Source organism: Haliotis rubra, unplaced genomic scaffold, assembly GCF_003918875.1.
Source record: "Haliotis rubra isolate DU_JTF1 unplaced genomic scaffold, ASM391887v1 Scf1482, whole genome shotgun sequence".
In the NCBI taxonomy this organism is placed as follows: Eukaryota; Metazoa; Mollusca; class Gastropoda; order Lepetellida; family Haliotidae; genus Haliotis; species Haliotis rubra.
Genome location: NW_025765428.1, coordinates 136,675 through 159,241, shown reverse-complemented (window position 1 = coordinate 159,241; position 22,567 = coordinate 136,675). Strand labels below are relative to the sequence as shown.

The window sequence follows — 22,567 nt, the reverse complement described above, 5'->3', positions numbered from 1 at the left end:
TTACGACTGACGTAGCGCTAAGGTGATTGTAACTCATAACTTAGACATAGACTTACGACTGCCATAGCGCTGAGGTGATCCTAACTCCCATACCTTAACATAGACTTACAACTGCCATAGCGAAAGGTGATCGTAACTCCCATACCTTAAAGGTCACATGCAACCAAAAAATCAAACATAATTAAAACACAATTATCACCTATTCATGACATATAATATACATTGCTGATTCTGAAAAAACATATAAATTAAATTATAAGCGTACAATGGCAAATCAAAAGTGCAATATTTTGTACCTTGGTTTACTTCCCAAGAAACGCCGCGGTATTGCTGGAATATGTCTGAAAGCGGCGTAAAACTAAATTCACTCACACACCCTCCTCAAATCATGTCTGAGACCCATCTGTAACGGTGATGTCCGTCTACAGTAGAACCCTGAAATTTGACAACACCATGTCTTATGCACACTCGGTCAAGTGGATCTGTGGAGTCGATTCACCAGACGAAAGTAATCTATCCTACTCCTTGGCCTCCTTCCACAAACCACTTAGGTTATTGTAAGTCACTAAGGTAACCTCAGTGCAATGTTAAAGAATGGGAGTTAAGGTTACCCTTAGTTGCTTCGTGAAAGGAGCCCCTGTTGTCTGTCCGATTGACCTGATGCCGTTGTACAAAGCAATCTTAGCGCTGAGGTGATCGTAACTCCTATATCTTAACACAGACTTACGACTGCCATAGCGCTAAGGTGATCGTAACCCATAACTTAGACATAGACTTACGACTGCCATAGCGCTAGGTGATCGGACTTACAACTGCCGTAGCGAAAGAACTCCTAGACCTTAACATAGACTTACGACTGTCATAGCGTTAAGGTATCGTAACTCCTATACCTAAACATAGACTTAATATAAGGTGATCGTACTTACTTACAACTGCCATAGCGCTAAGGTGATCGTAACTCCTATACCTTAACATAGACTTACGACTGTCATAGCGCTAAGGTGATCGTAACTCCTATACCTAAACATAGACTTACGACTGCCATAGCGCTAAGGTGATCGTAACTCCTAGACCTTAACATAGACTTACAACTGACCTAGCGCTAAGGTGATCGTCACCCATAACTTAGACATAGACTTACAACTGCCATAGCGCTGAGGTGATCGTAACTCCTATACCCTAACATAGACTTACGACTGCCATAGCGCTGTGGTGATCGTAACTCCTATACCTTAACATAGACTTACAACTGCCATAGCGCTAAGGTGATCGTAACCCATAACTTAGACATAGACCTACGACTGCCATAGCGAAAGGTGATCGTAACTCCCATACCTTAAAGGTCACATGCAACCAAAAAATCAAACAATTAAAATACAATTATCACTTATCTAGACAAATAATATACATTGCTGATTATGAAAAAACATATAAACGAAATTATAAGCGTACAATCCCAAATCAAAAGTGCAATATTTTGTACTTGGGTTTACTTCCCAAGAAACGAAGCAGCCGGGATACCGAACCCAGTCAGAGAGGGTGGGTGTGCACTCAAGTGTAACGGCTGGTTTATTTGCAGATGCCCTCACGGCTCATTGTGTGTGTATATATAGAGATGTTGGGTTTTGTAAATACATGCTCATTTTTTGTGTATAACATTTTGCAATCAACAGACATCATAACATGTCATGTGTACAAGTATCACACCTGCCTGTCTGTGTAATTACATAATGTGACAGAGACCGAACTCGGGCCATAAATCAATGCATTTTGTTCATGGTGTATAGCCTGATAGGTGTTAAGTTCAAATTGCATGTGGTCAGTGATCGAAGTTGTGTATTGAATATTGTCATTAGCAGACAGGCAGGCAGACACATAGGTGTCAATAAAACAGACATTGAGTTTTGTCTGTGACAACAGTTAGAAATTCTGTCAACGCTAAAAAATGACATTGCTTTTAAGTATCGAACTGAGAAAGTGACTCGGTAAGAAGAACATATGGTGAAATAGACAAATGAAACTATATAAACAGTTAAATCGGTAATCTACTGTAATAACATATAAAAATCTCGCACCTGTGAAATATCAACAAAACATTAGAAAAATAGCTCACATCAAAGCCTTCACCGAGTATTCACCGGACAACCCGCTTCCAAGCTGCGCGAACCTATTTCACTGCGCATGTGCTATGAGCGCAGCCCAGCTGTTGAAACCACTTCAATTCCCCCACGCACTGGGGGAAAATTAGTGAATCGTTTGAACTCCGATTTCGCGAGGTTTTTTTCATCGCGTTATTTTTCAACTTTATAAGTTGAATTTGCATTTTTGATGATTTGTTTCGGTAAGTCCATACCGAAAGGTATCAGAATCTGCAAAGTTGTGTTTTACGTTGCATGTGACCTTTAACATAGACTTACAACTGCGATAGCGCTAAGTTGATCTTAACTCCTATACCTTAACATAGACTTACGGCTGCCATAGCGCTAAGGTGATCTTAACTCCTAGACCTAAACATAGACTTACAACTGCCATAGCGCTAAGGTGATCTTAACTTTCATACGTTAAGATAGACTTACGACTGGCGTAGCGCTAAGGTTGCTTTGTACAACGGCACCCAGATCTTATGTCCATTCCAAACACCAAACATGTGGATGCATGCCTTCATAGGTCAGAGACCAGTTAACGGCCTAACGATCCGCAGATTCTTTCAGATGACGAAGTGATGCTGCCTTGCTGCAACCAGGTGAAACGGCAAAAAATGGCAAACTGTTGAAACCTGCATTACTTCGGGCGTTCCTTCCACATTAAGCAGACACGCGGCTATATGACTGGAGTATCGTTCAAAGGAGCGTTAAATCCCACTAATAAACTCCCTTGGGTGACACTGGCCCCATGATAAACATCCAAAGTAAAATGGACGAATTCCTATTAAACCCAAGCGTGTATGAACGTCTTGACAATACGTAACATGTACGATCAATACACTGATGAGAACCACCATTATCAGTAGTATACAAAACTAGGAATCAAATCAGTTTTCAAATTCTTACAACGAAAGTCGGATTCATACTCACCCGAAACGAACAAACGAAACATACACGGTGTACAACCAACCAAATGCGGGCAGAAGTGTAGACTGTCTAACTATGGGGAGCTCAACATAAATATCACTTCAAACACTCCCCACCATCCCACCACCTCCCCCTCCTCAGGATGAATGCACCTTTTGTTGTCTCTATTGAGATACGGGTATTGTGCAACCTGATAACTGCATTCCAGCACAGAATGTGATACTGCGCTCTAGTTTTTCTTTTGATTCCAGTCCATGTCACCGTAGTCACGGATAAGAGACTTTGTTGAAAACGCCACGTCTGAACTGAACTGAACTTCAACTCAGTGTTAAATAAAATTTATCCCTATACAATATATGTGCAGTCGAGCATTTTATATATACAGATAAATAAGCAATGATTTAAGAAATACAGTTCGCTCTACCACCATGTATAGTGTATTATTACACTATACATGGTGGTAGAGCGAACTGTATTTCTTTTCTAAGATGCCAAATTTAATACTTTCTAAGGATAATTACGATTAATTGAAGGCAGAAAACAAACGACGGTGTCAGTGACCTAAATTAAGAATCCTTGTACCAGCCTAACTCGCGCGCTGTTCTGTTGATGTGTCTGCCCCCCTACGTTAAGACGTAGGTTATCAGAAAAAAACAAATGATAACAGTTTGATGACGGTTTACGTTCGGATTAAATATCTTCTCTGAATTATTTTAATTACATCTGTCATTAACGTAAACCATATGGGGCAATATGAACCTCGCATTTCTACTACCAACGTAAGTTTAGATAAGTACATCCAGATGAAGCTGAGTAGTCAAGCGACATTCCACGATTGCATTGTTGGAATGTGAACATTGCGAACGTTACCGTGTCGCTGAAAACTTGTGAGTCGAATTGACACATTTTAACCGTCGTAAAACATAAACGTAATGTTTCCACCAGTGATGTTAGCTGCGTGAAGCAACTGCAAACCAAGAAACTGACTGACTGACTGAGTTTGGTTTTACGCCGCTTTTAGCAATATTCCAGCAACATCACGGCGGGGGACACCAGAAATGGGCTTCACACATTGTACCCATGTGGGGATTCGAACCCGGGTCCTCGGCGTGACGAGCCAACACTTTAACCACTAGTATACCCCACTGCCCTCAAACCAAGAAACGGGATGCAACGGAGTAGTTTACTGTTGGAGGCCGGTCATTCAATTGTTACGTCATCAAAAACCTATACCTTTATTGTCTGATTATGTATTTTTTTTCGATTGTTCTAACCGCTAGGCATCTTAGAAATGTACATGCAAATAGATTGCATAAAGATACAAGTGAATATATACTGAACATCATTGAAAAAGCACCACTTATAAAAGTTCAGGTTATTAAAAGCACGTGTAAGGAATTGATATTTTTTGAGTGGATAATAACAGATGGACGACTGACAAAAACAACAACACAGAAAAGACGCTCATTCATTGAAATGTTTCACAGTCAGTAAGGATCAAACACACGTGGGGTCAAATCGAAAAGTCAATATCGCGTGTGACCGCCATTTGCATTGACACATGCAGTTCAACGTCTCCTCCTTGAGTCAATAAGCGTCCGAATAGAGTTCTTGAGGTAGTTCTTGCAGTAGTGCAGCCTCAAGTTCCCGGATGTTTCGCATCTGATGTCGCCGCGAAAGACTTTGACCAATTTCGTCCCACAAGTACTCCATGGGGGATACATCTGGCGACTGTGCTGGCCAATGAATAACCTGGATGTGTTGCTGGGCCAGATACTGCATGGAAAGTCTTGTTGTGTGTGCCCGTGCGTTGTCCTGTTGAAAAGTATGGACATCTTGGTGGTGATTGAAGACAGATACGATGTGATTCTGAAGAATCTGCTCACGGTAATAAAGGGCATTAACTCTCCCTTTGACAGACATGAAGGCAGTCCTGTTAATGTAATTTATTGCACCCCAGACCATGACACTCCCACCACCCAAAGGTCTGTCTGAACCACACACTCATTAGCATAACGTTCACCACGTCTACGCCAAACACGTAATCGGCCGTCAGCATTACGTAGATGAAGACGTGACTCGTCAGTGACTACCACACCATGCCATTGTTGTAACCTTTACTGAAAATGCCTGCTAGCCCATTGTATACGCTCATTACGGTGTCTGTCAGTCAGAATTGTTCCAACGTAAGGACGCCGAGCATGGAGCCCTGTATCGTGTAAACGGCGTCGCATGGAGCCAGCACTGATGACCCCCACGTCAACCTTGAACTAGTGCAGCAGTCCTGGCAGTCGGCAGTGTTCAATCACTGATATGGACAAGGTCAATATGGCGATCCTGATGGAGCGTCGTAACACGTTGTTGCCAAGGTCATTGAAGGTCACGGGTGCTGCCTGTCTACTGATGTCGTCTATGAAGCCTAACGGTGGTGGAGTGGCCAAGTCCAAGTTGTTGAGCAATATCCCTGCTGCTGGTGCCAACCTGAATCATGCCTAGTGCACGTTCTCTTTCGTGAGGTGTTAACCTCGGCATCTCTGTCCTCGTTTCACAATCGTTAGTGAAGCAATGACAATCGGTTCTCATACACCCGCTTTTAATGTCACAGTCAGTATGATTTCAGAATGAAATTCGCGCTTTTTTCATGGCGTGGCTGCATGTTGATGCATTTTGGAATTAAGAGTCATACTGTGGACAGGAATTGTTTCTAAAGCATTTTTTAAACTGGACATGCCCTTCGACTTCATGTTAGTTATATTCATTGATCATTGTCATGCTGAAATCCATCTTGATGAAAATATGGACAATTTTAGACTGGTGCGTTTTCAATGATGTTCATTATATAATTCATATGGAAATATTTAGATGGAATGGTTCTTAAAAACATTTATAGTAATATAATACAGAATAAAGCGAGTTTTCTAAGAATACTTATCTTTTTGTTATTGAATAATGCACACATTTTATGAAAATTTGGTCTGGTATAAAAATATGGCTTTAAATATTTAACTCTTGCATTCATACATTGAGAACAAACAGATAAATAATGGAATTCATCGCCAATGTCGTTACCAAGTTTACATATTCTATCACGTTTTTGAATATTGCTTTGCCCATTGATTAGGGTTTTGAGTTTCAGCTGAAGATTGAGACGATAGGAAACACGGGACATGGCCTCGTCTGTCTCACAGTCCCTGTTCCATAATATACTGAGGGAAACAAATAAGGGAACACCACTTCGTGGCCGTGTTCCTTTATTTATTCTCAGATTTCCTCCCACATCGCGATTCAAAGCTGGTGATGAAAAACCGAAAAACATCAAAGGATCACTTGATTTTCCCGTGTTCCTTTATTTGTTTCTCTCAGTATATGTTCCCTTCCGCCCAGCCTGTAATGCTGTAGTCATGAATGAAGCAAGTCTAGATCTCCCATTTCACTGGGCCTTCTTTTCAGTACGAAAGGAGTTTTTTTCAATGCAAAACGATATATTTTCTGAAACTTAACAGAATTCCAGATAGGGAAATGCATAAATGGCGGTATGTTTTAGACACTTACAATTTAGGATGATTGCAGTGTTTGGGTATAACTGTTTTGCGTCGGCTTTTCGTATGTTAGATAATATGTTGTTGTCGATGTTGTTAAAATGATGATGAGGTCGATGAGGATGAGGATGTTAAAGTCTGGGTTTGCAAAATACCAGTGATCCACTACGTGATAACGGAAATACATGCAATTGCTCTAAGGGGCGTTGGGGTAGTCTAATGGTTAAAGCGTCCGCTCGTCACGCTAAAGACCAGGGTTCGATTTCGATTTGGGTACAATATGTGAAGCCCATTTCTGGTGTCGCCCTCCGTGATATTGCTGGAATATTGCTAAAAGCGGAAGGTCCGGGTTAAAACCATACTCGTACTTAACGGGATAAACACCCCTGACTTGTTTGACACATGTCATCGGTTCCAACATTACACCGTAAGGAACTGTCTGGGAAACTGTTTAATCCAAGGTGCAATTGAAACATCCAGATAAAAGGGGGTAGGACTGTATAAATTCAAATCTGCAAGGACATACCCCCCACCCCGAACCCCTCTAACGCACGTGCGTTATATTAAAGTTGCAAACGTATGAATCATACCCAATTTTCACCCACACAACATCCCACCTCACCCAACCTCACACCACTATATATGATATATTCAACTTCATTCCTTGAGACCCGTGAAGATCCGGGTTAGAATTGATCTTCAGTAACCCATGCTTATCGTAAAAGACGACTAAACCCTGTCTCTGAATGACCATATGTCAGTTAACTAATCTATTAATAGAATGGAATTTGTTATCTTGTTTATCTAATGTTGTGTTCGTCTTACGACCCGTGAAGATCCGTGTTAGAAGTGATCTTCAGTAACCCATGCTTATCATAAGAGGCGACTAACGGGATCGGGTGGTCAGGCTCGCGGACTTGGTTGACACATGTCATCGTATCCCAATTGTGTAGATCGATGCTCATGCTGTTGATCACTGGATTGTCTGGTCCAGACTCGATTATTTACCGACCGCCGCCATATAGCTGGAATATTGTTGAGTGCGGCGTAAAACTAAACTTACTCACTCACTCACTCATTCCTTTATCCGTAAAGACCACAGATGCAGTTTCATATCTTTCTTCACATTTCTTCATTTGTAAAAAGTGTTAGTAAACTTAATCTTCAGGCCTATGTCAATGATCTGATACTATTCAAAGATGATTCATTTCCACTGATCTACAGACCCGAACTAGTCACAAAGGAGTCCAGGGATTAGCGCTGTGTATAGGCAAATAAATTGTATTGCGATATATTGCGATTCAGGTATCCGTATTGCCATACGTATTGCGATATATTTGGAACTTAAGTGTTAAGTTATAATACGTATAGTTTGAAAAGCGTATTGCGGTATATCAGTATACCGGTAATACCGTGAAGTCCTACCAGTGATACCACCCCAGTTTCGTAATTAGTAATTAGTTCTATCCATAAAGATAAACTAAAAGCAAACAAACACTACCCACCATCGCCCCACGGTGCCCAACCCATCCCACACCACCCCAACCCATCCCATCCCACACCACCCAACCCATCCCACACCACCTCCCCACACCACCCCACACCACCTCAACCCATCCCACACCACCTTATCCCACACCACCTTAACCCATTCCACCCCGTTAAATATACAAAACGCCTCAAAAGACTGTATGACAATGACAAAAAGTGTGCATTCAACTGTTACCTTCATGTCGAGCAATACACCGACAGCTCCTGCCTTCGGTGTTTACATTACACAACTTTGTGTACACTCAAGCATGCTCATTTCAGAGAGCGCCATTGCTCAGAAGTTGTTTGATCAAAGTTCAACAAGGCCTGATTAAACCTTCCTGAAATCGTACAATCATCTGTGCTATTTTTAAGATATTTGGTATGGATGGGGAAAGGGTTTTACTTCGTGAATATCATCAGAAGCGCTCGTGTGAATAACAAAATATCAAGTACATGAAAGAAAAATGTATAAACTCCATATTAGAAAATCCGTCATCAGCGTCACTGGAGGTGTACAGTATTCGAACCTTTGCCTTCTAAAGATATACTCTATATAGGCAAATAAATCACCATCGAGAGTTACGTCCCTTGAAAGTAACGGTTGTTGGTTTGGAAAAAAATATAACATATTTTGTTTTGTTTTTTAAATTTAATACCATTTCCTGTTATGATATCGAATTTATCTTCAATATAATGTTGATTTTGAGTTGTTAGTTTTAAAAATCTTTTTTCGTAACGAAGCTGTTTGCCGGACGTCGAAACTTGTGCGACGTCCAAAGACGCTGATCAAATACATCAGCCGTCATAACGTCTAAAGATGTCAGCCTGATTCTTAATTTTTATAAATGTGTCCATAGAATGCAACGGGATTTGGTACGTACATTTATGAATGCACATGCATTGCCTTTCTTTCGTAATCGTCTACCACCTTTCAAACTTTTCATCCGCCTCTCACTCTCAGAAACGGTTTCATCATGGCGGAGCAAGGAAACTTATAATGACTTCCGCATGGAGAAATTTCTCTTTGTTTCCACAACGTAACAACGTTTTACACGTTGACAGTTTAAGGTTTGGGACGATATGTCTGTAGTAATAGTCGTATATGGACATCTTGATAATAAACTTGAATTGATAGAATATATTTAGATATTTGAATTTGAAACGCCAAGACGCATATTAAATATGCGTTCAGCGTTAGGCCTGTTCGCTATTTATAGATTTGGGCCCATAGATTTCCTGGGCCGATTTAACATAATCTAAATTACACATTATAATGATAGTTCCTCCTGTAAATAACCAGCATTATATACGTGATTTTTATATGAGCCATAAAAGTAGTAATGTTGCTGTATAACTCTGTTTAGCCCCTAAAACTCCACTCACAAAATACAGCAGTGTGAAATGTACGGATTGATTCGCCGTTTAAATGTTCTGCAGAGATTGTTTAATGATCATTTGGTTCGGGTAAGTGCTAACGCTAACGTGGCATTTTACGAACTCTTCAAGATTTGTTTCTACAACTTAGGTTGAGATGGAGATGTATGACAAAGAGCCCTTGCTGGAAACAGAAACTGGACAATGTCCGAGTTGCCACCAGGACTTCGCACTGGACACTGATGCAGCTCCAACATACCTCTCATGTGGTCACTCTGTTTGCTTTAAGGTAATCCTTTTTGGTCAAGGTTCTTGTTTATTTTGAAAAAAACGAACACTTGTTGTGCTGACAACTTGTGTTCAGTTAATGTATCATGCCAATCAAACATTAATAACATGTGCAACAACAGGTTGTGAGATGATTAAAAATTTCTTTAATTTGAAGGGTCATTTCTAGAGGATTATTTAGAATTCAGCTAGAAGGTTTTCAATTAAATAAGCGATCAAACATCCAAAGAATTATCATAAAATAGTGTTTTTCACGGATCTCAGAAAGGATATATATTGAAATCTATTACAAACAGCCTCTGTTTATGTACTATAATTTGAGTGTAGACAATCATAAGTTTAGGATTTACTATGATTGTCTGAGATTGTCTATAAATGTTTGTGAATTTAAGCTCAGCATGTTACATGTGGTAGTTAAGGTGATGTATTATGTCAACTAGCCATTGAGACATTATTGATTTCTGTTGCAGTGCATCCAAGTGGAATGGTGTAAATCTGTGTCAGCAGATGCTGACATGATCACATGTCCCCTGTGCACCAATCAGATTCTTATTTGCTTTGATAAAGTAAGTTAACCACTCACCATGTCTCTGCAGGGTTCCACTAAGGTATAAAACTTTGTTTTCCAGTGTTGACTCTGTTTGTGTTTTTTAACATTATTAACGGAATTGGTAATCATTGTTAAGTTTTTATTAATTCTCATGGTAGTGTGGAAAATGTATGCATCTTTTCAGATTTATACTATTCGTCCATGGTATACTTATATGTAAACCCTAACACTATCAATTCCAAAAGCACCCGTGAAGGTCCAGGTTAGAATATTGATCTTCAGTAACCCATGCTTGTTGTAAGAGGCGACTAATGGGATCGGGTGGTCAGGCTCGCTGACTTGGTTGACACCTGTCATTGGTTCCTAAGTGCGCAGATCGATGCTCATGCTGTTGATCAGTGGATTGTCTGGTCTAGACTCGATTATTTACCGACTGCCGCCATATAGCTAGTATATTGCTGAGTGCGGTGTAAAACTAAACTCACTCACTCACTCAATTCCAAATGCTTCTGGACATTATATTCAGAGCAGCATATTAGTCGGTTTGCAACTAACAGTTGCATAATAAAATCAAAAGTTACATTTACATAAAATATGGCATTATTTACTTATCTTACTGGTATCATTTTTTAACAGTATTAATTGATGTGGCTACAGGGATCCAGGATAACGTTTTACATTGGAACTTTAAACTCACACAAGACTCATCTATATTTTATTGTAATCTTGGTAACCTTCACCAAATATGCCATAAAAGCTCACCGGCTCACACTCAAACTTGCAAAAATGTCGGATAGTTTACAGGTTCCCATTTTCTTATGTTCCGAAAATATAAACAATCCATATTTATTTCCATCACAGACACATTATCTGGTTATTCCTTTAAGGGCTGAAACACTCAACTGATCAGACAATAACTAAAGATCCAAATGAACCTGGAATCCATTCATGATCAATTTCAACTTCTACTTAGAACTCTCTGAAGAAGGATGTCAAGCACCATCATTGGACTCAGATTTCTATGGTTTTAATTTGTTCAAATTTCCAATTTGGATTTTTTTTTGAAATCTTCTCAGCCACCATAATATTTAAAGTTCTGAGTAGGAATGTCTAGAGTTTCTGAATCTGAAACAGATGCCATTGATTGCTAAGCACTGAAATTCTTTCATTTCATGACAGTGAAATAAATCGCAAATAAATGACAACCACATGTAAACTACTCTCTGCTTCCTGGCTGCATAAAGGTAAATATCACTGAAACAGTAGAGGTAAAAGCATGGCCGAAATTGGAAAAACTAACAAAATCTGTAACAGACTTGCATGCATTAAGGTATACTTCAGACCTAGTGATATATAAAAAAATACCAAGACTGTGATGATGTTTAACCTGAATTTAAGCAGTAGTAAGGACAGAAGTAGCGGTTTTAATATTCTTGGCTTACTGAAATAATGTAAAGTTTTTATTCTTTTGTATCTCTTTTTGGGTTATTTTTTTCAACCCTATTCCAACATTTCCTGTCAGCCATAGATTTTTTTTGCATTCTTAGTTCATTTGTTTTAACTTGGTACTTGAAACGACTTTCCTTTTGTAGGAAGCCCCCCATGAAAATTGAGGAACAACCTTTAGAATCTGCAAGAAATAACATGACTGATGTTCTACGGAAGGCACAGTTGGACAACCAGATTTCAGCAAGCCTTTCAAGCAGTCATACAAATCCTGGTTGCAGGGATGTTTTAATGATCCAAACAACAAATAAGTGTAGTTCACCGTTAAATCCAATTTTATCTGATTCTGACGTAGCGCATATGGATTCAGAAATTTCTTTCCCTATCCTTAATGGCCAAGAGGGTGGGGACCCAAAGTCCTGGACTGTGGATGTGATGAACCTCCAAGCCCTGCTTGAAAAGGAGACTGGTGTTTCCGGTTTGACAGACCACATGAACCAAGATAGTATGTTCGCTGACCATGGAGACAGCGATATTAGCACTGTTCAAGATCTTCTTAAGATCGTGAACATTCCAGGAGAATCACTTTTTGACGAGAACAGTCTCAGTAGTTTTGCACCTCACAATCTTATGGATGAAACCTCAAATCCACCCAATATGAAGAATTCGTTATCAAGCTTTGAAATATCTGAGCTGTCACAATTTCTTCATGCCCCTTCAGGAGCAAACAATTGGCAGATGCCGTCTTCATGTCAGGAGAAGAGTCATTTGAAAGGTGTTGATATTCATATTGGCGAAGAAAATGATCATGTTACAAATGACTTACAACCTTTCTCTGTTGACCAGAGAGGGATATTTGAGACGTTAGCAGGTCACAGCTTTGTTCCACAGGTACAAGGAAGGAGACAGGGCCATCACAATAAAGGAAGAAAAATGAGTGTGTTGTCTAGAGCAGCAGAGATTGATAGTCTGAACTTGGAAACAATGACAGCTCTTGCTTCCATCGAGGCTCATAAAGACACCGGGAAATCAGCAACTGAAAAAATACCATCAATGAAAGAGAGTCTGTATAAACGATTTTATCCAAAATCTAGCAAGAAATTATACCGAAGAGGACCAGCTCTAAGGACAGAAGACAGAAGCTATAGCAGCATCAGGCAAGAGCACTATCCACTAAGCAGAGAGGAAATTGACATTCCTGATATGCAGATGGTTAAAATAGTATCGGATGTACAGATCCCTGAAGAAGAAGCACCTGTTCAAATGGAAGAGATGGAAGAAACAAGTCGGCATAATTATGGATATGTCAAAAACGCCATGCTTCCAAATGGAAATGAAATAAAGAACCTGTATGTTGTTCCTAAGACTTGGCTAAACAATGATGAAGTTGAGGTACAGTTCACGCCAACAGAAACAGAAGGCTGTGATATATTCCAACCAGAATGTCCAATGCAACCAGACCAGAACATGCAGAATCTATCCGCTGCACTAGCATATCCAATGACGAGCATCATGCCATCCCAGCATTCTCTGCTGCAGCCATTTTCAAGACAACAGATTCCCATGCCAAAGGTCCCACGTGCAAAGCGAGACACATCCAAATGTAAGTCAGCTGTGGAGCACACTGTCCCTTGTTCAAAGCCTGTTAGGATATGTCCAAAGATATCTGAGGACGAAGCTGCTGTACAGACGATCCAGACTGCTGATTTGAATCCAGGGGAGAGTCCATTTGAAACAGAAATGGTACATGTTCGCTATGAAATAAATGATGGACAAATCGTGTTTATTCCAGAACCAGCTGAAGAATCATCCCGTAACAATACGATTGCAACTAAAGGATATTGTGACAAGGAACAAGGCCCACTGCTTATACTTACAGTACAGGACAGTGAGTCATCTGATGGTGAAAAATGCAAAACTGAAGACAGGAATGACACTGTTGTAAGCTCGGAAATCATGGAATCTCTCAGGCAAGAGAAATCAGATACACATGCTGTCATGAAATCAGTCATTCAGCCAAATTGTTTCGGATCAACTACACTGCAAGAAGAAAGTGAGAAAATCGATCAGAAGATTTTGGACAAAGTTCAGGATTTACAAGATCAATGCATTCAGACTGCACCTACCAGTGCAGAGTCAGTACTCAGTTCACTTTCCCTTGTGCCATCAGCAAGCAGTTCTACTGAGAGCTGTCGGAGAGCGTTCAGCTCACCAGAGTCAGTTACACCTGAGGACATTCAGGGATGGCACATGTCTCATAATAACAGCACAAACAGTTCAAGATGTGAACTGATTTCAGGGAATGAAAACAATGAGGACATCTCACTCCAGGTATGCAGTGACACTGTTTTACATGGTTCAGTGTCACCTCAAGGTAAGACGATGGATAATTCCCAAGGCCTTGTATCTAATGAAGCTACAAAACTGCAACCAGCCGCCACTGGGGATGATGGAAGGTCACAGACACTTTATAAAGACAATAATGTGTCAGTTGACAATCAAACAGCTTGTAATGACCTAGACGTATCATCTGCTGCACCCTGTTCTTTTGGAACATGTGGAGATGGTGTTGATTATGGTAGTCCTCCTGAGCTGGAACAAATGGTCAGACTACCTCCCAATAAGGAAACAGACCGAGGAGAAGACAGAGAAAACAAATTGGTTCTTGAATGTGTCAGCTCTACAAAAGTTTCAAGTAGTGAGATATTCAGTGAGGAAGGACTAAGAAGGCAGGATAAAGTGACACCAGTTCAAATGAAAGTTGAAAAAAGTCAATTAGAAGTCATACTTGGAAAGCTATCTGGTCTCAACAGTGGAAAAGATGTCACATCAGATATCAACGATCTCAGCTATCAAATTGAAAAGTTGAATGAGATCAACCGAAAGTTTAATGTACACACTGGATTGTCCTTTTACAACAACCAAAGCAAAAAGATATACGATATGATAATAAATCAAGTTTCATCACTGATTGCTTGTGAAATGTCTGTGCAGTGTTTTGAAGATAATGCTGATATTTTAGGCAAAGATACAGAAAAGGAGATGTGTACGCAGAGATACTTGTTTAAACAGGTCGTGAAACAAGGGATTGGCTTTATCACTGAGCTGGTAAATGAATACGAGATGGTCCTGGATACATCTTCAACTGGTGATAATGAACTGGAAGTCAGCAGCTCAGGACTGAAGGATATTGCTGCATGTGAAAATGAAGACTCGAACACAGATGTTGATGCAGTTATAGATGAACATGGAAATACAGATGAACTTGGAAATGTAGATGGAAAACCTGACTGGAACACGGATGGAAATGCAGTTATAGATGGACTTGGAAATACGGATGCACATGAATATGTAGATGGACTTCTAACTGAAAAAACTGATTACCATGGAAATGAAAATGGATCTGAAAATGGAAATACAGATGCACATGGAGATGTGGCTTGTAAACCTGGGACAGATGAAGGGATAGAGGTAAATAATGGTTCATATTGGGAACATGACATCAGTCAACAGGACCATTTTGAACAGCCTGAGAACCTACCCACAGCGACAGAGTTATTTGATGAAAGGTCACCAGAGCCACATAATAATGAATTGAATTCACAACAAACAAATGATGAAAGCGTGTCAGTGTTATCACTGACCCCAGAGACAATTCAAATTCCACAGAAAGAACAGGGTTCGCCACTTAAAGATGTCCCTTCAGAGACAAGCCTGGCAAACCATGTGTCAAATATTGCCTTAAATGTTGAGATTGGAACAGCATCTAGCAACGAATCTGTTCTACCATCTTTGTCAGAAATTATGAGAATTCATAACCACCAAGACAAGATGGAAACTCCTGAAGACACCAGAAAAGAGAGTGTTACATTGCGGGATGATACCGAAATATCTTATCCTCAATATTTCGGAGAAGGTACTGTTCTTTGTTTTCTTGCCTGTAGTCACAATGCCATAGGCTTGCATGTATGTGGATGCAGTAGTGACATTAACAGGATGTCGGTTTGGCAAATTGTAATTGTAATTCAAATTGTCTATTGCTAAAACACCCCACTGCCCATTGAAAGGATGTAATACAGGTATTCTATGCTTTTCAGCGAACCTCTGAACTTGTTGTAAATATGACTGAAACGGTGTCTGTGATTCAAGCTGTTTCACTCTTGCTTAGATTGATTTAACGAAGGACCCAACTGCTCAGGAAAATTTGATATAGTTGTCATTCTTCACACTGAAACAAGTGTGATTTCTGTTGTCTTGTATTGACTCGATTATTTACATACCCGTCTCATATAGCTGGAATATTGCTGAGAGCGGCTTTAAAGAACAAACAAGCCTAATTCTAATCCACACTGTTTGAAGTGGGCAAAATGGTCACCTTAAGGTTCTTGTATGCATGACCTTTTTAGGTATCCCTGTTTAATAGGTTCCCAGTATCAACACTTATCTCAGAGCCCACAAAACCATGTCTTCTCCAGATCAGATGAGAACTGATACTGCTTGTAGGAGGTACCTTAAGGGCCCGATAGTCAGGGATAGTTGCTGACTTGGTTGATGCATGTTATGGTATCCCAAATGCTTATATTAATGATCATGATATCCATAACTGAATTGTGGGGTTAAGCTTCGGTTATTCAAAGACAGCTGGCATATAGCAGGGATATTCATGGAACGAGTTTTGCGTGAAACAAGCAAACAACGTCAAGGGTCGTATCAAATGTTTCCCATACTGATAAGATCATTTTTAAAGGAGTATTTCCATGGGACCTCTGGTTTATTCAGGCAAAGAGAATTCTGATAGCTGTGAAGATAAAAGTGAAGATGATGATGAAGCCGAGGAAAGTCTTGCAGTCAGATCTCCGAGAAAGAAACAACAGAACGGGAACCGGAAGAGGAAGTTACAGGGCCTAGATGAAAATGGTGTGGACACCAAGAGGTCAAAACCAAGGTCCAACAGGAAAGGTGAAGGTTTTACATAATCCAGGAGGCTCTTATTGTTCCAAACATCACTGTATTACAGATGTGTTGATGTATATGATGATTTATTTGATTGTATATACACCACCTGTTGTCCAAGGCGCCGCAATTAGCTGTTGTGAGTTGAATTCCAAAATCATATCAGAAACCGATGTGTCTGGGTTTCGAAATACAGGTTATGTTGCTAGGCTTATTAGCGTCATGCCTTTGTTTGTTGTTGGTAAAGTCTGAGACAGCTTCACTTCTTGCTTTCCTCCCACGTCAAGCTGCATGACGTCCAGATACTCTATGTTTGTTTATGTTATATGAAACACCTCTTTTGGTGTCGCCGCTTTTAGATGTAGCCATCACGGCGGGGGGACACCTGAAATGGGCTTCATGTTTGTTTCGATGTTTACCTGACGAGCCAACGAAGTACGAGGGATACATAAACAAACATAGAGGGTACATCAACTCAAAGTCCCCGAGGGACCAGTGAACAATGTATTTATCTTACCGAACACTTCAATGTTAATTTTGAACTGTTTGAGGCACGAGTATAGGATCATAATCAGTACAGGAGTTAGGCAACAGCCCAACACTACCAACACCAAGTACCAACCGAATTCCCACAGTTTTGCTTTTCCAGCCAGTAACATAAAAATTGTTACTCGCTTGTTAGCGGGTTACATTGATAGGCTCAGCCAATCTGAAAACGATATTTATGTGTGAGGTAAGATAATATCAAGTGCTCCTTATATCCGAAAGCCTTATGTGTTGTACTCACAAATCCTTTTATGCAAGATACATCCAATCAGTATGGTATGGTGGTTATGATAACACTGGTGCTGTAGAGAAAGGGGACCCTTTGAAACGTTAGGTCTCATGAAACGTCAGGTTTTCCAGCCTTTGGATATTGCTCAATGGCTTCCATAACCTGGGTGGAACTTGGATTATAGTTATGATGTAAGAATATTGGGAGTGTAGTGTTCATATTGTATTTTATTGCTTTCTGTGAAACACATCAGTTGGTACCGACTCAACACCTAAAAAGAAGAGACAGAGAAGTGGCGGTCAAGCTCCGCGTACACCTACTAAGTCTCCTGGTCCTAAATCTGTGAAAGGAAAGAAGAAGAAAGTGAAGAAGAAAGATATATATGCATCATCTTCGGAGGAAATTATACCTCCGCCAATTAAACGAGGCTTCCAGCACACTGATGTGAGTGCGATTCTGTTTCTGTCACCATTGTAGGACAAAGAGTGAGTTTAGTTTTACGCCGCACTCGGCAATAGACCAGCTTTATGACGGCGGTCTGTAAATAATCGAGTCTGGACCAGACAATCCAGTGAGCATCGATCTACACAATTGGGATACACTGACATGTCCTGACCACCCGATCACGTTAGTCGCCTCTTACGACAAGCATGGGTTAGTGAAGATCAATTCTAACCCGAATCTTCACGGGTCGTACGACCATCGACATTAGACAACAAGATAACAAATTCCATTCTGTTAGTAGATTAGCTAACTGACACATGGCCATCAGAGACAGTTTCAATGGCGAACCGGAAGGTAATCTAGTTGACAGTCTATACATTGATGCGTTTGTCTTTTGAAACATATGGGATATTGTTATTCAAATTAATAGTTTCCATTAAATCTTAGAAAATATAGTGCAGACTATGGAATGCAGTGAGGGACATCGTCGCGATCTCGCACTCTCGCGATACCTTTTGACAAAACGTGCTGTGTACAAAATACATAACACAAAATTATTCGCATTCTCGCACTTTTGTGTCGTCTTCAAAGGTCGAGGAAGCGACAAGGCGAGTTCTTGAGAATGTCCCTTAGAGTATTCCATAGAAGACACCATTCTATGAGACTGGTCTCATGTTAGGTGCAAGAATTAGTGGCAGGGTTTGTAACTTGTGTCAGATGCAGTTTTCAAATGTACACTGATATGAGATCCTGTATTCGAAGGGAGACTTATTTTCCTTGTACAGGTGATATTTGTCCGGAATATTTTGTCTGAATTACACAAATAGAACGATACAAATCGCCTTTAATGTTAGTACCATGTTGCAATCTTTCCATTTACAGGCATGTTTCAAGGTTTTCAACGCAGTGTACAACCACAAGCAAAGTGATCCGTTCTGCAAAGAGATCAAATCAGATGACGTCCCTGGCTACTACAAGGTGGTCAAGCGGGCCATGTGGCTGGATCTCATTGCCCACAAGTTGAGGTCCGGCAGGTACGAGCGTCTAGAAGACTATGCTGCTGACATGAGACTCGTCTTCACCAATAGCCATCTTTTCAATAAGGTGAGTGTAACAACCGTCTTTACCTGATGTGAATGTCATTCGTAGGTGACTCGAAATGGAATGTTCACAGATCTATATTTAGAGATGGCAAGAACCAAAGTCAGGGTTCAGTTTCAGAAAGGATACTACCGATAAAACTAAAGAAATTACCATCATATTGGCGCTTCGACCACTTTGTGGAAGGGGCCCAGTCGTTCATGAGTTTTGTTACACAAGTGGTGGTCAAACATCCAATATGCCCAACGGCAGCCATGTTAAGTTCGCAAAATTTTACGTAGATAAACATTTTGCTGTCATTCCCAAAACAAATTATCATTTTGTGACGCTTGTTTTTTACCACACCAGATTATTTTACGAACGCTTGAATAGTAACCAGCGTGGTTAAAGTGAGTGAGTTTAGTGTTACGCCGCTTTTAGCAATATTCCAGCAATATCACGACAGGGGACACCAGAAATGGGCTTCACACATTGTACCCATGTGGGGAATCGACGGGTCTTCCGTGTGACGAGCGAACGCTTTAACCACTGGGCTACCCCACCGCAAGCGTGGTTAAAGATCACTGAAAGTTTGATTTGATCCAGACACTTAATTTCATGTTCAGCGTTTAATGTTTCGAACCTGTCTGATATGTATTTGAAGTGTTCATGTTACAACTTATAATGATATTTGTCTCCATGTTTCATTTATTTTGTCACCAGGATGACACAGAAGTCTATGAATCTGGGATCATCTGTGAGAAACTATTTGAGAAGAAATTAGCGGAACAGTTCCCGGACAAACAGCTATAAGTGTGTACAAATACCGATTTCTACCTAATAAGCATCCTCTCCTAAATGCAACCCCCTATCTATAATTGGGCTGACTGACCAAGTTGCCATTTTGTACTGTTAGACAGCAGCATCCATCCTTATACCATGGTGTCCATTTAGGTGTTGTGTCTGCCCATTCGTCACCACTCGCCCCTTTCCGTAACCGCTATTCGGCTTGTCCCGGAATAACACGAGTTGGTCACGAATGGTATCTGCCTGCACCCAGAAACGAACAGTTCCCGGACAAACAATTATGAGTGTGCATAGATATCGATCTCTATGTAATAAGTACCCTCTCCTAATAATACTAAACTGATACTACTAATACTGGTGAAAATAAGGGCTTTTAAATTATTGATTGGGTGAGAGAGACAAGTTGTTAAACGGTTGACTAGTCACAATGAAGAGCCAGAATCATTCCTCTTTGCCCATTCTTGTTTTGTTTTGGTTTTTGGGACTTTTTGTGGAAAAGTAATCCATTTTTTTCTCTCATGTATGTCTTCTGGTTTCAGAAGGGAGGGAACAGTGATCCACAACGTAACCGTTTCTGTCCGTGATAGTGAAGAAGAAAGAAGCGGTCTGGCTTGGACAGAATGAATGAATGAATGAATGAATGTATGAATGAATGAATGAATGGTCAGGCTTGAATACAAGGAAGACACGTAACTCTTTAAATTGACCATAAGGATACGTGAAGGTCAAACATGGAAAGAAGGGATGCTGAGACTCTTTATAAGGGTTGTCTTTGGAACATCAAATTATTCTGCTCTTTTCTTTAGATGTCTTTGTTTATGGCTGTAAAGTACACAGCAGTTGTTTACCGAATCGTTTTTAGATCACCTTACAACGATTTACTAATTCCCAAGGGCAGGATGCATGTGAAGGTGTACATAAAAGACTATAATGTGATTTCTGTAGGAGTTGGGCTCTCCCGATATCAACATTCCGTCAAAAGTCTTCCTCCAAATATTGAAGTAAAATGATTATTTACTAGTTGTGAGCGGGTGTGGTTTTACGCTGATATCTTCCAGCAATATCACGAGGTGGGACATCAGAAATAGGTTTCACACACGGTACCATACTGGGAATCGATCTCGGGTCTTAGGCGTGACCAGCTGATGCTCTAACCACGAGGCTACTTCTTAAAGGGAAGTATTAGCTGAAACAGAGTTTTTTTCAGCTTTTTCTTATTGTAGGTTAATTTGTTTCAATATAGTAGCACTATTGCGATGGGCTTTAAAACGAATCTCGGTTAGTTTTATAGCACCCGGCAAATCTAATTTGTTTCCTCATGGTATCAATATTATTGTTCAAAAATCATTCGTGGTTTAGGAGAACCATTGCTCAAAGCAGTTAATTCATCATTCACAGCTGTAGGCTCTGGTGTTTATGTTTAAGATATGTTTCCAGTTTGTTAATTTTGAAGTAAATTAATATTACGTAACATCAAACGGCACGTTCTTGTTGTATCAAATGACTGCACCATTACCAGGCAAACCAATATGGTTCAAAGATAGGGTTTTCATAAACCCTACAGAATACTGTTTTCATCCGGATTTTACGTCTTTCTGCGAGAAAAACAATGGTTGGATTTCGATGCGAATTGAGATAATGAAAGGGGTAGCAATTTACTGAAAACCGAATGGTGTATATACATCTAGGGACACACGTGTGACTTATTTTGAAATGATTACAATGTTATGTTCTTATATGATCCTTTTAGTTGACTGAATAATTCTAAGATAGATACGCCAATGATATTTGCCATTATGCTTCAATCAACAGGCTATCGATATTGTTGTGTACTTTGTATTTATGAATAAAATATTCAATGTTTCGTTTGTATTTTATTTGTTAATGCTTTCAGGAAAAATGGTTGAATCTGATGCAAAGATGTGAATCTAGTTGTGGTGGCACAACAAAGTTAGAAACGTTGCGTCGATAATGTTCGACATCTTGACTCCTCATAGTGTCTATTGCTTTGGTGCTGCGCCACATTGAAGGAAAGCTTAAAATTAGCCTGTGGCAGTGATGTTATGTTAAGTCATCGCTGTGCCGGAGTGTGTCCGGTACAGCGATGACATCCACAGGCTAATTTGTGCATATCACGTGACCGGACTTTTCTCTTGTTTGTAATCAAACGCGCATATTCATAATAAGAAGATACTGGACTCACGAAAGCTTTTCGGCGATCTCTTCATATTGTTTTACATTGTTACATATATATTCTTCCACAACTGCGACAGTAAGGTCTATGACAGTACATATTTAGATATCAAACTGGCGGCATCGTTTGCTCTCCATCAGCTTCGATGACAGCACGTGGAGCCGTACAACCTATGTAAACAAAGAATCGCTACGCAAATCGAAATAGTGTTACATGTTTTTGGATATTTTCTCAGTGAAACTAAACCATTCTATTAAAGATGTTTAGTTAGATGTGTAGACTCGTCAAAAAATAAAAGAGTAAAAGAAATCTGTACACTATATTGAATGGACATTGCAAGATGTGACGAACCGTCACATTTTTCTGGCCTGTGGCAGAGGTACTATGCTGGCTTGCCGCATGGAACTCTGGGAAGGAGAGTGTGTGCCGGAGTGTGGTTAAACGTGGTGACTCATGCAAGTGACATTCTTTCCTTTTTTTTAGTTTGATTGTTGTTTAATACCGCACCCAGCA

General features: G+C 40.1%; 1 protein-coding gene across 1 annotated transcript; it reads left to right on the top strand.

The window, feature by feature from the left end:
* Window positions 1-8,898: 8,898 nt before the first annotated feature.
* LOC124269873 lies at window positions 8,899-21,724 on the top strand. Its single transcript, XM_046704923.1, has 9 exons — window positions 8,899-9,016; window positions 9,669-9,806; window positions 10,276-10,371; window positions 11,948-15,717; window positions 16,581-16,760; window positions 17,783-17,973; window positions 18,856-19,077; window positions 19,777-19,866; window positions 20,400-21,724. Exons 4-8 carry the CDS (start codon window positions 11,958-11,960, stop codon window positions 19,864-19,866), a joined length of 4,443 nt encoding a protein of 1,480 aa, XP_046560879.1. The 5' UTR covers window positions 8,899-9,016; window positions 9,669-9,806; window positions 10,276-10,371; window positions 11,948-11,957; the 3' UTR covers window positions 20,400-21,724.
* Window positions 21,725-22,567: the final 843 nt, after the last annotated feature.